Here is a 15169-nt window from a genome sequence, read left to right as displayed (position 1 = left end):
ACGCCCTCTGCTGACCAACCTCTCGTCGGCAGCACGCCTACATATATTTCCTGCTTCTGCCGTAGGAAATTGTCCGAATCCAAGTGCAGTCGAGAACGGTGACGTCTGCAGATCAAGCTTTGCTCTGCTCCATTTCGTCCGAGCCGTCGACCCGACCTGCAACCACCTCCATCGACACCTCCCACCCTCGTTATTTGTGTGACGATCAAATCCAGGCTTTGCCTCTTCTTGACCCGGTTGCAATCGCATTTCTGAGCGTGTTTCCCTCCAAGTCATCGCTCCAACGGCCACGATGATGAAACAGATCATTTGCGCGCCGATACGGCTGAAAGCCGGCCTCCCGGCCGCCAATTGCCCTCGATTGATCTCCCACACTTCTCGTGCCCTCTCTTCCGCCGCCATCGCACGACGACAAGCCCCGTCGCGGAGCCCGATTCTCACATCCTCATCCGTCTCCCGTGCGCTGCCGTCGAGGATCACGACGGTCACATCGCTCGTGTCGACCCGGGCGTATGCGACGCCGGCGGAGGCGGAGACCCCGAAACCGAAGAAGCGCTTCCGACTCATTCGATGGCTCTGGCGGTTGACATATCTGGGTGCGGCGGGCGCGCTGGTGTATGTGGGTTATGAGATCTACTTGATGCGCCATCCCGCAGAGCAGGAGGTGCCAGAGGAAGGGAAGAAAACGTTGGTGGTTCTTGGTACGTGTCCCATTGTCTAACATTCTGGCTCTACGTCGGATCCATGGAGTTGCTCGCATCAAAATCCGTGGACAGGAGCGGACAGGAGCAGACAGTATCGAACACCTTTGCTAACTATGAGACCTGCAGGCACCGGTTGGGGCTCCGTCTCGCTCCTCAAGAAACTCGATACGGAGAACTACAATGTCATCGTCATCTCCCCGCGCAATTATTTCCTCTTCACCCCGCTCCTACCCTCCTGCACGACCGGCCAGATCGAACATCGCTCCATCATGGAGCCGGTTCGAAACTTCTTGCGACACAAGAAAACCGCCGTCAAGTTCTACGAGGCCGAGGCGACGAAGATCGATTATAAGAAGAAGGTCGTATACATCAATGACGAGAGTGAAATCAAGGGTAATGTGAGGACATCGGAAATCGCGTTCGATATGCTCGTGGTTGGTGTTGGGGCGGAAAATGCGACCTTCGGTAAGTTCACAGCTATTCGCATTGCGTGCAGTTCAGCCGGCTGATATATATTTGCTAGGCATCCCCGGTGTCCGTGAGCATGGTCTTTTCCTCAAAGAGGTCGGTGACGCTCAGAAGATCCGCCGACGCATCATGGACTGCTGTGAGACCGCCGTTTTCCGGGACCAATCTCCCGAGGAACGAGCCCGGCTACTGCATATGGTGGTGGTTGGCGGCGGTCCTACCGGTGTCGAATTCGCCGGTGAACTCCAGGATTTCTTCCAAGATGATCTGAGGAAATGGATCCCCGAAATTCAAGACAACTTCCACGTCACCCTCGTAGAGGCTCTACCAAACGTAAGGTTTCGGTCACTCTCAACTCGGTACTGAGAACTAATTCGTCGTTTAGGTTCTTCCCATGTTCTCCAAGCAACTCATTGATTACACCGAACGCACATTCAAGGAAGAAACCATCACCATCCGTACCAAGACCATGGTCAAAAAAGTCCACGAGAAGTACATCGAAGCCGAGTCCACCGGTCCGGACGGCCAGAAAATCACGGAGAATATCCCCTATGGTCTCCTTGTCTGGGCCACTGGTAACGCTCTCCGGCCTGTCGTGAAGGATCTTATGATGCAGATTCCTGCGCAGAAGGACTCGCGCCGCGGCCTCCTCGTTAACGAATACCTCGTCGTGAAGGGTACTGAAGACATCTGGGCGGTCGGCGACTGCGCCATCGCCAACTACGCGCCAACGGCCCAGGTCGCCTCGCAAGAGGGCGCGTTCCTGGCGAGGCTCTTCAACAACATCGCGAAGACCCAGGCCATCGAGGATAAGCTATCCCAATTGAGCGACCTCCAATCCAAGGCGCCGAACAAGGAGGAGCGGGATCAAGTCTTCGCGGACATCAAGGAACTGCAGAAGCGCCTCCGACGCGTCAAGCAGATGGGACCGTTCGAATACTCCCATCAAGGATCGTTGGCGTACATCGGGAGCGACAAGGCGGTGGCGGATATCAGCTGGTTGACCGGAAACGTGGCGACCGGTGGTGGCCTGACCTATATCTTCTGGCGCAGCGCCTATCTGAGCATGTGCTGGAGCAGTAAGTGAACCCCAACAGCGTTCCGCGCCGAGACTCGGTAATAGCATGCTAACGGCTTTCTCTTCGTGTTTAGTGAGAAATAGGATCCTGGTAGTGATGGATTGGGCCAAGACCAAGATGTTTGGTCGAGACGTCTCGCGGGAGTGAGCGCGGTGGCCCTGACTTCGCTCCTTGTCCTCCAGAGGTTTTGCCCCTCGTACTGCCCCCTCAGCCTTTCCACCTCCTGCTCCCATATATACTTCGGGTTCAACCACTGCTGCATTGGGATAATCTTCGGCCAAAGCTTCATCGTACTTTTGTGTATACTTTCTGTTTTTGGATGTTTGGACCACGGCCATGTTTGATTTGGGAAAGCGAAAGCGGAGAGAAAAGACTTCTTTTCATGCGTTTAATAGATCTTTAGACCTTGCTACAAATGTTTCAACGTGCGGATGCTTTCTGCTGCAGTCTCCTTCTGTCGTGGTTTCCATCTCTGACTCAATATATGGCTGGCTGATAAGACTGAAGCCCAACAGGTTTATGTCTGGAACATGTCAACGGGTATCGATTTATATAGCGGGCGTCCCCGACGCGCTGGTCATTTCATAGAGAACTATCTACTGCTCTTTATCCCCATACTCCGCTGCCTTATGCCCGATCCCTCCAGGCTCATCCTCACCCTACTCGAAAACCTCGTCCATCCACCAACCGCCCATTCCAACAGCCCCGCCACATCGTCCATCTGCTCGGACAGTCGCCCGCAGCCGCCACGTCCGTTCGAATCCTCATACCCCATCGCGATCGGATCGACAACGGGTTGTCATACTGTGCGGATTCGGAACGGGTGGAGTTTTGGCTACACGGCTCCTCTATACACCGGTGGTACGAGATCGCCGAGCCCCCTTCAATTGTCACCCAGCCGCAGAGGAAACAGTACCATCCTCCGCCGTTGCGGGGCGAGCGGCTTGGAATTCGGAGAATCGTGCCGCGCAAAACGCCTTCCCCAAGATCTCCATGGATTCGGCCACCGTCGGTCCTGCTCGGCCACCAAGAATAACACCGCGGAGAAAATGGTGCACATCGGCACTCACGGCTCGATGGGAGTGTTTCTCAGACGCTTCAGAGGCGATGCTCTTCTCTAATTGGGCCACGGTGGTCAGAATTTCCTTCTGGATACCCTCTTTCGTCCAGGGCGATGCTTGGAGAATTTGACGGCAGGCGGATGCCAGCGTGTCCACGGCTACGTTGGATTTCTGGTAACCGTCGAAGATTGGGGGATAGTGCTGGGGTCGGAAGAAGAATTCGACGCGTTTCACGAACTCCTCTGGGGTGGAATAATTCCTCGCATCCGCTTTGAGGATGCTGGATATGTATGTTGGCAATAGTGTATCCTGCAGGGTATGGGATCTAATTTTGGATTAATGGCCGATATCAAAAGGCTCCAAGACCAGAAGTCTTACCTGTCCGCGACATTGTATTCCTTCACAACGACCTCTTCAACTTGGCGAACAAGGTCGGCAAATGGCTGGCCACTCTCCTCAGTAATGTTGGCAGCATGCTTAGATTGAAGGAACCAAAGCTTCCTGATATCTACAGTTGTATTGCCCTTCGTGAATTTCGGTCGGAACTGCCCACGCGTTAATACAATGTTAAAAAATAGCATACTCTTTGATCTTACAAGCTCTTGTAGTCTTTCCACGGTGCAAAAGTCCTTGCCCATATTATGCGACCACCCAAGCAGAGCTACAAAGTTCACGAGTGCATCGGGCAAGACGCCTTTGTCCCGGTAAGACGCAATGTCAATGTCCAACTTTCTTTTGCTTAGTTTGTTCCCCTCCTCGTCAACCAGCAAGCCTACGTGGGCAAACGCCGGTGGTTTCCAGCCAAAAGCCTCGTACATCGCGATGTGTTTCGGGGTTGCGATCAGCCACTCGGACCCTCGGACGACATGGGTGATTTCCATGTGGTGATCGTCTACCACATTCGCAAGGTGGTATGTCGGCAATCCGTCCGACTTCAAAAGAATGGGATCGTCGAAGGCGTCGTCGACCGTACGTTTCAGGGTGGCCCCCTTTGGTACTTTTCCATACACTAGATCGATGAAGGACGGGTACTTCGGCGGGGAGAGAAGGCGGATAACATGGGGTTGCGCATCCGCTGCTTTCGCATTCGATTCTTCTTTGCTCATGTGGAAGCATCGACGGTCGTAGTCGGTCGGGAGTCCGAGTTTGTGTCGCTCCTCTGCGAGTTCCTGAAGCCGTTCCTGCGTGCAGAAGCATCGGTACGCGTGTCCGGTCTCTAGGAGTTGCCCGGCATGCAACTGGTAGAGCGCTGTCCGCTCGGATTGTCGGTAGGGGCCATACGGTCCTCCTACTTCGGGACCTTCATCCCATTCCAACCCAGCCCACCGTAGATCTTTGAATAACTTTTCCTCTGCATCTGGCACCGTCCGTTTCTGGTCCGTGTCCTCGATTCGAAGGAGAAATTGCCCGCCGGTTCGGCGGGCCAGGAGGTAATTGAAGAGCGCGGTCCGGAGAGACCCAAGGTGAAGGTATCCGGTCGGGGAGGGTGCGAATCGGGTTCTGGCCGGTTGTTCGGGGAGTTTCGTCGCCTTGCTCAACCAGCGAGAGCCGGATGGACGCGAGAGAAGGGTCACATATTGAAATGGACTCAATCCGCGCCCGGGAGAGTTAATGTTCTTGATGCCATGCCTGAGAGTGCCATGCCTGAGAGAAGGCAGGCGCATCATCGAAGTTTCGCGCAGCGTTCTGCCAATCCAAGTCAGCGCTGAATGATGTTCAAGACAATGAAAGCTGTGCGGAAAGTCTCTCCAGCCGATGAAGGTAGAGAGGATAAACTCCTAACAAGTCAACTTGAAAGTCCATGTCTTCAGATGTCCAGCATCAAGGGAAGTCTTCTAGGGAATATCCAGTCCATGGCCTGGCTGGTGGATCGAATAATTGCCTTGGGGCCTTAATGACATGATTCATTCACGAGCGGTTAAGGAGATATTCCTGACTCAAACAGTGCTTAACGCGTGGTCACCTGACTTGCACGTGTTAATCTGCCAACTAGGTCTGCTGATCATCACGTGCATTTGAACTCTCCCACCAGTTCCTTATCAATTCCAGTGACAGCCAATCATATCTTTGAAATCTTTGCACCTTTCAGCCAATCAGACCTTTGATATCTTTGCACCTTTCAGCGGTCAGCGTCTTTGATTGTCATCGTGGAAATTGGGGACGCCTGAAGCTTCCCTTCCATTTATCAGATTAGTATTGTATGAACGAGACGGACAACGGAGGTACTACTGGCAGGGTCTTCATTTTGATGCGACATTTCTCTAAACTGTGCTAAATCTTCCAATTCCCCGACTCTTCTCCGTTTCTCCCATCTTCATATTGCAATGCTTCTCTTGTCCCCCGTACCATTGTCACTCTCGGAAATATGCACATCGTGGACTCACAGCCAACCCATCCGGAGCACGAAATAGTATCGCCGTTTGTGTAACATCTCTCTTAGAGATTGCCTGTCTGCCGCCGCAAGCAAATTGCGAACTAGATCTCCACCGTTGCTTTATTGCTTCCCGTTTCAAGCCTCCGGTTTCTCGATACCCCCGGACACTACTCTCTTTCAATATGGACACTCTGCTGTAGGTTATGGTGGTACCATCCTCCTTCCGCTTCAATGGTTGACGGAAAGCAGCACTGCCGACATCATGGCCAACTCGCCGCGTGTCCGGCGCCGGTCGAGCGTATACGTCGATGCCATCCACGATCTCCCCGAAAAGGAAGTGATGGCGCCCGCCCAACTGTATAGCACCGAGTCTGGCCGTCTATTTCATTCCGGAAGGATCGTCATCGCTACCGTTGGCTTGCCAGCTCGTGGCAAGACTCATATATCCGTAGCCCTTGCCCGGTACCTTCGCTGGCTTGGGGTGAAGACCCACGTCTTCCATCTAGGAGATTATCGGAGAGCGACAATGGGACCGGGCACCGATGTCCCGAAGGATTACTTCCATATCAATGCGTCCCCTTCCTCGGTGTTGTTAAGGAACAAGATCCTGAAGAAGTGCCGGGAGGACATCTTCCATTTCCTCGACCATGAGAACGGCCAAGTGGCCATCTATGATGCCGTGAATGCCATTTCCGAAGGCAGACGAGCACTGGCGAAAGAATTCGCCAAACATCAAGTTCAAACGCTGTTCATCGAGTCCCACTGCACGGACGAGCGCATAATCGAAGACAACGTCCGCAATGTTAAGATCTCATCCCCGGACTACAAAGGATGGTCCGACGAGCTTGCCGTCAAAGACTACTTGGCCCGTCTGTCCGCCAGAATCCCGCATTTCGAAACTATGGAAGAGCAGGACTTGCATTGGGTAAAGCTGATAAATGCCGGAGAGAGGGTCGTTGTTAACAACTGCGCATTCGGATACTTGTCCCAGCGCATCGTCTTTTACCTTCTCAATTTGCATACGAAGCCGAGACAAACCTACTTTGCCCGCGCTGGGACGACCAAACACGAAGACTCCTACAAAGCCGATGCTGCTCTCTCGGAAGAAGGCAAAGACTACGCCCGGAAGTTAACTGAAAGATTGATCAAGCATCGTGAGCAAGAGCGTCAGGCCTTGATCGACCGAGGAGGCCCGGAGAATGCGTTGGTGCCGATGACAGTCTGGACAAGCACGAGGCGACGGACTATCGAAACAGGGCAGTACTTCGCCAAGAACGGTTATGCCGTAATTCCCCGGAGCCAGATGAGCCAAATGAATCCAGGAGTTTGCGAGAAAATGAGCGAGAAACGGATCAGAACAGAGTATCCGGATGAGGTGATAAAGCATGAGGCCGACCCATATCATCATCGATATCCAAGAGCAGAGGTAAGGAGCCCTTTGTCACTTGCCATGCAATGGCAACCGTACTGATTAATTTCTGCAGTCTTACCATGATCTGGCAGTCCGACTGGAGCCCATCATTCTCGAGCTGGAGCGAGAACAGAACGACGTCCTCATCATTGCTCATGAAAGCGTCCTCAGGGTCCTCTATGGCTATCTGATGGCTTGCAACGCGGCGGATATCCCGAAGATCGAGTTTCCACGCGATGAGATAATTGAGGTATTGCGCTCCGCTGCCAAGTTGCGACGCCTGCTGATTGTGCATTAGATCATCCCCGCTTCCTACAACAACGAAGCGAAACGGATTCATATCTCCGACGTCCCCGAAAATATCATCCCGGGCTCGCCGGAAAACATCTCGATCCCCGTCCCGCCTTCCGTCCCACCGTCCGTCCCACAGTCGGGAGCCATCACACCGCTGCCACTTCCCAGTGGAGCAGGAACGCCTGTGTCAGGCTCACAATCGCCAGCGGTACCCGAGCCAGGATCCAGGCCCGCGGGGACGCCTTTTACCGTGCCGCAGCCATTAAACCTGAAGGACACACACATTGATCCATCAAGCTGAGCTGTCGGTCGGGACAGCTTTGTATGACTTACGATTTGGAAGGATATTGCGAACTGGAGCGAATACACATGTCCGGATGATGAGAGATGAGATAAGGCATTGCTTCGGAGTTTGATTGCGGGCTACGTTTAGATGGGTGTATTAGTGTCTGCTGTCATAGAACCGTTGCTGTCCCAAGCCGGTCCAATATACCTTCGGCCCTCGCCATTATGTCTATTCTATACCCGGTCTATGCATCTTGTACACAGGCTACATGGCCTTTCGTCCACTCCTTGATCAACTCATCTGTAACCCCTCGCACCATGACATGAAAGTGCTCCAGCGCCCGCACGCTCTGCAGCGCCGTCCAGTTCTTAAACCACAGCACCCTCTCGCTCGCCGGCAATTCATGTCCGTCCGCCTCTAGCTTGACTCGAAACGTCCGACGCACGAAATGATCGATCGAGTCCCACGATTCCCGCGTCAACTTCCCTTCCAGATCGACCGCCAGCGGCGTCTTCAACCAGACCAACAGGTGCCGGATCTCCGGACTGACGCCATAGGGCCAGTCGTTGAGCCGGATCGTGTAGTCCCTCTCATCGGCGAACGGGACTGGGTTCACACACGCAACCCCGCCGTCCGCGATGTCCCACTGCAGTCTCTCCGTGCAGATGTAGTTCAACATGCCGCCATATTCAATCCGAATACGCCGCGACCACGTCAAGTACCGCCGCAGCTGCGACGGCGTGCGCGTGAAGAGCTCCAGGCGGTTCTCGGCTGCACGGATTTCAGTGCCCGATGACGGGAGTGGAATGCAGACAGAGCGGCCTACCGGCTATGCGTTTCACCTCGTCCCAGGAAAGGGGTTGGTATTCTTCGTCGGTCTGGGAGAGGATTTTCTGATCTAGATCCGTGAGTTCAAAGGGCAGGGGGTCGTCGTTGTTGACGTCATGTTTGAGCTTGTCGGAGGCCATTTTTGCTTTCGTCGAGGGGTGGGATCCCGTGCGATATGCTGAAGCTGGATGAAGTCGGCTCGAGATGTGGAGGTTCTTTGGGACCCGGAGATTTACGGTTGCCCATCGTGGAGTTGTGAGGAGGCGGTGAGGTGAAAGGGGCATGAGAAGGGGAGATTCGTAGATCCACCTTTTGAGGTCAATTGATTTTCATTCCACCTAAATAAAGTCCGAGACCAAATGCGTGCAAACTGCAAAGGTAAGCACTTACTTAAGTCAGTGATGTACTTTATCTCCCAAGCTGGCCGAGCGCTGTTTAGAGTACTTAGTGACTACAACGCATTTTCAGAGACATAATGATGGGCGAGTTGACGTCCTCATGATTGAGGCTGAAGGCCACCTTATTCCGTGTGTCCAGCTGAAGCTGTCCATACAGGTTCTAGAGCATGCTCTCAAGGGCGGTTTATTGAATCCATACACATCATCAACACAGGACTTGTTTATTCCAAGTCGACTCCTGATGATGAGAAGATGACCCAAGTCCCAACGCCTCAAGACTCAGGGTCCTTAAGTCACAAAGCCACGGCCGTAGGGCTGGTCTAGAACTCTGGAAGGCTGAGTGCTTGAGAATCGCCGTCAGGGGAGGTAACCATTGGAGCTCCGACACTCCAAGGTCTAAGCCTTCGAAGGTTCGTGACGCTGAGGACAGGGGAAGTGGCGTACAGCCATCCATCCTATGGCTTTTGGGAGATACCGATAGCTCCCAACGGACAGCAACCTACTTGTGGCTAACGTATCTGTCTTTTCGACTTTCGTGTTCCAGGTGTCGCTGAACTGACCTGATGACTCCTTACCAACCATCTGATCTGATATGTGTGACTTTGCTAGGACTGCCGGCATGGGAGGCACCGCCGCCATGCCACGTCAAATCACAAGGCAGCAGTTCATGCAAATGTGCGGGCAAAGCCAACGGGACACGGGACTCGGGAGACGATGCTCTCCTGTACAGCTGACTTCGGAACTGGTGCTGGATCCAGAACCTATTTAACTCAAGAGTACGGAGTATTACAAGCAGACTTCGAAGCCATGATGCTTCCAACCTGATCACCTCCTCAATCGACACAGAGCGCCAAACCCCTAATACCTCCTTTCGCGATGGACCAAGAGCAGATGCTGTCTCTTCGAGCGGTCACGAACCCTCTCCATCCTTCCGTTGAGATTATCGCCATTGCATCCCCTTCTGATCACGCCGACCAGCCGAACAAAGCTTGGAAGTCATGGACCGCGCCGAACGGACGGAACTGGCTGCGCGACTACCTGCCGTCCGAACGTCCGAACGCTCGAGTCTTGTTTTTCAGCAGCACCGTCCGTGGGCACGACTTGGAGCATTCCGAAAGCATCATCGACACGATCGCGAAGCGGCTACTATCTCGCGTTATAAGAGCTCGGGAAAAGGATGGCGTGCCTGAAGATGTCCCCATAATCTTCATCGCCCACAGTTTGGGAGCCTTTGTCTTGAAGGCAGCGTTGCTATTTGCTTCGCAGGCGCGTCATCAAGGCTTCCAGACGATATACAATCAGACGAGCCGGATCGTGTTCCTTGCCGCGCCGCATGTATGGAGACACGCGGAGCAGAACCTTGGCAAACTTGCGAGTGCCATCGCAAAGGTCTCGTCCGTGCCCTCCTCGGACGCATTTCTCGACGCTCTAGAAGATAGCGGCGAAGTCTTGCAAGATATCAACGAGGACTTTATTGAGATGAATAAAGACGCCCCGTTGGAAATCATCAACTTTGCAGAGACGCTTCCGACTCCGAACTGGGGCTATGGCCGTGGAGTCATCCTGGGCCTTCCGTCGTCCAGCCTCCCTGTAGATTTCGAGGACGAAGAGGATGAGCTGTTCGAGGATGCAACGCCGTTGAAAAAGAGCCACCTTTCCATCTGCACCTTCAGTTCAAGATCCGATGAAGATTATGGAAAGGTCTTCGCAACGATGAAGAAGCGCCAGCATCGACGCAGGCATAGGAATCACCCTTACCCACAACGGCGACCGACGAACCTCTCCGAATCGGCTCCAGACCTCCACACGCCCCCGTCTTCTTCCAGGCCTCCACGGCATGGCAAGGAAGGCCACGAACCGGATCCCGACCCCCCATCGTTGAAAGATCGGGTCAAAGATACTGCACGAGGGCTCGCGGACATCTTAGAGCCGCTCAGTGTGATCGCGCCTATCGTCATTGGCGGCGGACGGAAAATGTACAAATGGAACCGCGCCCGGTCCGCGTCTAAAGTGTCTACCACGTCGACGTCGTCTCGGCCACAGCGTACACGCTCGCACCGCTCTCCATCGCGCCACTCTCCTTCGCACCATTCCCCCAGCCATGATATTCACCACAGCACGTCTCCCCGAGGGCGGCCTAGAGATCATTCCCCTAGCCACCTTCGTCCACAGAGGCGCACCACGGAGCGGCCCCATAGTTGGCATGAAGCAGGAGGCCATGCTCCATATCCTTCGCATGCCTTACCGCCGCCTCGAAGACATCCGTCGACGCATCGCAGTCCAAGCCATGCTCATGGCGAAACTCACCACGCTACAAGTCCATATCGAGCAGCGTCTAGACATCGTTCCCCTCTGCCGGGGTCTGTTCCAATGGGCCGAGTGCATTCCGACTCGGGACCAAGACGAGGATATTGATTCCGGACGGTGTTGCTGCATATTACAGAACATGTCTCCATGCAGAATGAGTTGTTCGGATTTATCGTTTATTGCTTACGGTTGCAATGTTGTCAGTTTGGTGTTATGGCCTCGCCATATTTATCTAGAGCTAGGGACAAGTTCATCATGACTCGCAATACCCAGCTCCTATTTTGCGGCTATCAAAGCCGTATCCCATCCTTGCTCGTGTTCTCATAATCAGGATCTTCGAAAGGCGTACCAGCGGCTAGGATGGGTCAGTCCTATTATGGTAGCGTCATATTCTGCTCCCTCTCAATGTCTCTCCGTCCTTCGACGGCTCGCTTGGTACTTCGTTCATGAGTCTTGAGTCGATCTCGATTTCTCCATCAAATAACGCATACATAAAGCACAATATATGTTAAGGTGGGTAACTTTTCATTGGTTGGATGAATGGATGCAGCATTGAAATTGGGCATATTGACCATTATTCACATTGAATATTATAGACATCTGCCCCTCCTCCCTTCAATACGACCGGCGTCCAGGCACATCCGTTAGAGAGATGTGAGGCTCAATAACGCCAAGTTCGTCTAGCCCGAGGAAGCTGCTTGGATCTTTTGAGTTAGGAAGGCGATACCCTCATCGCCACTGTCGTCCATAAGGTATCCAAAGTGACCAATAGTCACCATGAGCTGGCCGTCACAGACTCCATCATCGTCACGGCAGAAGACTTTGAGGCGGTCGGAGGGATATCCGGGAATGGACCCTTTAGTTTGACCATTCTTGGTGTATCCGTATAGCACGATACCGAGGACCTTCTCCTTCGCGGCACTATCAAGTTTCATGACCGCATTCCCAGTCACGGCGGTACCCTGGCTGTAAAAAATGTTAACACCGTCCTGCCGGTGTATGCTGCCGTTCTATCCGCTTACCTGTATCCACCACCGACGACGAGAGCGCCCTCACACTGAATGGCCTTGGTAAACATGCTGACGGCCTCGTTGACGGCCTCTTCAGTGGTGCCATCCGACCGCACGTTGTCCATCAGACCCGCTGAATAAGGACCTCCGACACCCTGACAGGCAACGCTGTTCGAGCCGAATTTCTTCTTCAAACCAGAGCATACGATGGGACCCATGCTCATGCCCTGCGGTTCGGTTAGCGAGCTCTTCACGTCGACCGCGGGGTTTTCCTAACCATGTTGCCGGGTTCAGTCGAGGCGCGTGCCCAAACAAAGACGACCTTCTTGCATCCTCCCTTGATAAGTTCGTCGGAGGTGATCTGACGTCTGGCGAGGTCGGAAGAAGGTGCCGCAGCGGCGAGGCCGATCAGGGCGAGAAGAGCGGTGGAGTATTTCATATTGGGCAAATCGAATCAATCGTATGCGAAAAGAATGGCTTGTGGATGAAAGAGTGACTATGCTGCAGGATACAGAGAGGATCTAATAGGAGCGGCGAGGAATGACTATATATGCTGTTCGATTGGGATCCACTGTCTCCTCCCTACCCTACCTGAAATGACTGACGGGCCAAGTGGCATGAATTAGATGAATTTTCTGGGGAATACGCCTCCCACGCATAACTTCATGACGATGAGCCTCCTACTTACACATGGCATGTACCTTGTCAAACAGAATTGATTTGCGGGCAGGCTTAGGCGCCTGGCAAGTCGCAGGATGTACACATCAAACAACCAGACTAAACGCATGATACGCTAAGAAAACAAGCTATGTTTAATGCTCCATATACTTCTTTGGCTTAGCAAGGCAAAGGGCCCGCCATCGGCCGAGAGCATGGATATAGAGAGCCAATAATGACACCGGGAGGGGGGCCGAATCATGTATTCTATATTGATGCATCGGATAGATGAAGAAGCTTAAACAACGGAATACCGTAACCGGTTAGCTTCATCTCGAAACGGCGCTATTCCAGCTCTCAATATATCTATGGCGTCCCACCACACTGCCTGCTTCCCCTGCTTTTCATCTATGCCATGTACACCCCGTGAAAGAAATCCCCGTGGAGTTGTGAGCAATTTATATGCCTACCTCCGGATCATCGGATGCATCGGGGCCATGCTACCGATTTGCTTGTTCAAAGCTTCGCTTCTATTGTAATCTTGGAGGTACGTGCAGAGTACAGTCCACCGCCAGCCAGTTACATCGCCGCCTCGGGCCGAGGAGGCCGTCGAGGTAGTCTCTATAGGCATTAAACAATGTCCTACGTGGATCGTGTCTATACAGTTGCTTTAATCTGTTCGTTGGATCGTCACTAGCTTCCTGTCAGATTGGTTGGACGCCTCTGTTTCAGCGTCTGTCACGAGCGTACCGGCGGGGCAGGCTAGGTGACTATGACCTGTAAATTCTTTGAGTCATGAATGGCTAACCATGAACTAAATCTGTAAAATCAGGTGCCAAATGATTGTTTTGAACAACGACCTAGAGAATGGTTATCGATGTCCTGGGGGAGCTGGTGGGATGGGAGTCCCGATCGGGTTAGTTTGCTATGATGGATGCCTGTCGTCTCGATCTTCACCACAGGTTTGGATGTTTTGATGTCTTCCAGCGTGCCCTCGCCACCCTAGGACCGTAATCACATCGACAGTCGACTTACACATCGTTTCACTATTAGACATTCCGCCTGTCCGAAGAATTCCACAAACAAGAATTCTAGCCCCCTCCCCTACCCTCCCCCCAGAAATTCTAAAGACAACAAGGTTTCTTGCACGGACATCCTCCCCTCCATACATCATGGCGGAAGAAACCCCCCGCGTTAACGGGCAATACCTGGGCAACTTCAGACACCGCCATGTTCGTCTTATCGGCAAGGTGGCACAATTAATGGGTGAAACGGCCGTGATCGATTGCACTGGCATGGTGACCATCCACTTGAATCGGGTAGGTTCGCAGATTCTGAGATATCGTGCAGTGGTTCTTTTGCGTGTACTAAGCCATCAATCACTATGGGCCTTTCCTGCAATCTCCACGAGACATGTGCAACTACATGCATCAGACGATCAATTAATGACTAACATTATTTTTATGTTCTAGGAGTCGCATTTGAGCGTGGACCATTGGGTTGAGATTATCGGCAAAGTTAACGAGGACATGTCTATCAAAGTGCTCAACAGCACGGATTTTGGGACCAATATCGGTATGTGATCGCTAGGGCTCCACCACATCATGTTTATTTGACGGTGGAAGGCGGCGCCCATATAATATAGTTCCCCTTTCGCACGTGAAAGTCGCTAATTAACCCTACAGACTATACGTCGGTCGAGGCGGTTGTTGACTTGACGCACCGGTACCGATCGATATTCTATGGCGATGCGGAAGCCAAACCATGATGGAGCACGATGAGTGATTTCATCGAACGGAATGCGCGTGAGTGATGCATTCATTCATGCAATGCGCTTTGGCAGGCATAGTTGAGCAGGCCATGACAATAATCTAGCTGAGGGGCAAGGCCGAAGTGGAAGCGACGCCTATCCTGCCTATCCTGCCTATCCATGGCCTGGATAACTGTCCGAGCCCTGTGGAGTTAAAATGAGCATGTATTATATAGGCCACAAGCCAAGACGGCCAGGCATGTGTAAGAGCTGCGATCTCCTGATCCGCCTTCTATCCCCACTGTACTGTGTATAACAAAGCCTGAAACGGTCCCACTGTGGGGCGTCTCTATGACAGTTAGGATGAATAGGATCATGTATATAGGCTTATCGTCCTTGGCTACGCGTCCCGTGGCGTCCGTTTCCCTCTGCATCTGTGGGATGATTGCATTTGCAGATATTGCAGCAAGCAGCGGCCAAATTGCCGATTCGTTCTGGTAGGTCCGGAGCGACCTTTTCAGTAGTATTTGATATGTCCGTCT

General features: G+C 52.9%; 7 protein-coding genes across 7 annotated transcripts; 4 read left to right on the top strand and 3 right to left on the bottom strand.

The window, feature by feature from the left end:
* Positions 1-292: 292 nt before the first annotated feature.
* P152DRAFT_471731 (FAD/NAD(P)-binding domain-containing protein) lies at positions 293-2398 on the top strand (the record flags this gene model as incomplete). Its single annotated transcript, XM_033681092.1, has 5 exons — positions 293-701; positions 831-1169; positions 1228-1505; positions 1558-2251; positions 2325-2398. The coding sequence occupies 5 exons, from the start codon at positions 293-295 to the stop codon at positions 2396-2398; spliced, it is 1794 nt and encodes a 597-aa protein (XP_033536727.1).
* A 743-nt stretch (positions 2399-3141) lies between these two features.
* On the bottom strand, positions 3142-4976 carry P152DRAFT_392196 (glutamyl-tRNA synthetase; the record flags this gene model as incomplete). Its single annotated transcript, XM_033676132.1, has 3 exons — positions 3142-3637; positions 3691-3857; positions 3909-4976. The coding sequence occupies 3 exons, from the start codon at positions 4974-4976 to the stop codon at positions 3142-3144; spliced, it is 1731 nt and encodes a 576-aa protein (XP_033536726.1).
* Positions 4977-5459: 483 nt separating this feature from the next.
* Positions 5460-8158, top strand: P152DRAFT_456135 (6-phosphofructo-2-kinase/fructose-2,6-bisphosphatase-like protein). The gene is made up of 4 exons (XM_033678932.1): positions 5460-5882; positions 5936-7112; positions 7171-7347; positions 7396-8158. Exons 1-4 carry the CDS (start codon positions 5869-5871, stop codon positions 7690-7692), a joined length of 1665 nt encoding a protein of 554 aa, XP_033536725.1. The 5' UTR covers positions 5460-5868; the 3' UTR covers positions 7693-8158.
* On the bottom strand, positions 7955-8603 carry P152DRAFT_371879 (uncharacterized protein; the record flags this gene model as incomplete). Its single annotated transcript, XM_033675531.1, has 2 exons — positions 7955-8448; positions 8504-8603. Coding segments are annotated over 2 exons (594 nt in total), but the record flags the coding sequence as incomplete, so codon positions are not given.
* A 1176-nt stretch (positions 8604-9779) lies between these two features.
* P152DRAFT_471727 (uncharacterized protein) lies at positions 9780-11446 on the top strand (the record flags this gene model as incomplete). The annotated part of the gene is made up of 3 exons (XM_033681091.1): positions 9780-10947; positions 11003-11263; positions 11415-11446. 3 exons carry the CDS (start codon positions 9780-9782, stop codon positions 11444-11446), a joined length of 1461 nt encoding a protein of 486 aa, XP_033536723.1.
* Positions 11447-11890: 444 nt separating this feature from the next.
* Positions 11891-12659, bottom strand: P152DRAFT_391975 (putative cutinase; the record flags this gene model as incomplete). Its single annotated transcript, XM_033676125.1, has 3 exons — positions 11891-12176; positions 12233-12447; positions 12498-12659. The coding sequence occupies 3 exons, from the start codon at positions 12657-12659 to the stop codon at positions 11891-11893; spliced, it is 663 nt and encodes a 220-aa protein (XP_033536722.1).
* A 626-nt stretch (positions 12660-13285) lies between these two features.
* On the top strand, positions 13286-14949 carry P152DRAFT_245024 (uncharacterized protein). The gene is made up of 5 exons (XM_033674655.1): positions 13286-13424; positions 13931-14196; positions 14350-14452; positions 14563-14682; positions 14753-14949. The coding sequence occupies exons 1-4, from the start codon at positions 13340-13342 to the stop codon at positions 14643-14645; spliced, it is 537 nt and encodes a 178-aa protein (XP_033536721.1). The 5' UTR covers positions 13286-13339; the 3' UTR covers positions 14646-14682; positions 14753-14949.
* The last annotated feature ends 220 nt before the right edge of the window (positions 14950-15169 follow it).

Source organism: Eremomyces bilateralis (genome assembly GCF_010015585.1).
Source record: "Eremomyces bilateralis CBS 781.70 unplaced genomic scaffold P152scaffold_4, whole genome shotgun sequence".
Lineage (NCBI taxonomy): Eukaryota > Fungi > Ascomycota > Dothideomycetes > Eremomycetales > Eremomycetaceae > Eremomyces > Eremomyces bilateralis.
This window is presented reverse-complemented; position numbering and strand designations above follow the sequence as displayed.

What these genes read in the sequence shown, in the direction of transcription:
- P152DRAFT_456135 (XM_033678932.1), top strand. An exon ending in ATCGATATCCAAGAGCAGAG is followed by an intron (nt 7,113 to 7,170) that starts GTAAGGAGCCCT and finishes TAATTTCTGCAG; the next exon opens with TCTTACCATGATCTGGCAGT. An exon ending in CACGCGATGAGATAATTGAG is followed by an intron (nt 7,348 to 7,395) that starts GTATTGCGCTCC and finishes ATTGTGCATTAG; the next exon opens with ATCATCCCCGCTTCCTACAA.
- P152DRAFT_245024 (XM_033674655.1), top strand. Translation starts at nt 13,340, where the DNA reads ATGCCTACCTCCGGATCATCGGATGCATCGGGGCCATGCTACCGATTT. An exon ending in CTTCTATTGTAATCTTGGAG is followed by an intron (nt 13,425 to 13,930) that starts GTACGTGCAGAG and finishes TTTCACTATTAG; the next exon opens with ACATTCCGCCTGTCCGAAGA. An exon ending in GGATTTTGGGACCAATATCG is followed by an intron (nt 14,453 to 14,562) that starts GTATGTGATCGC and finishes TTAACCCTACAG; the next exon opens with ACTATACGTCGGTCGAGGCG.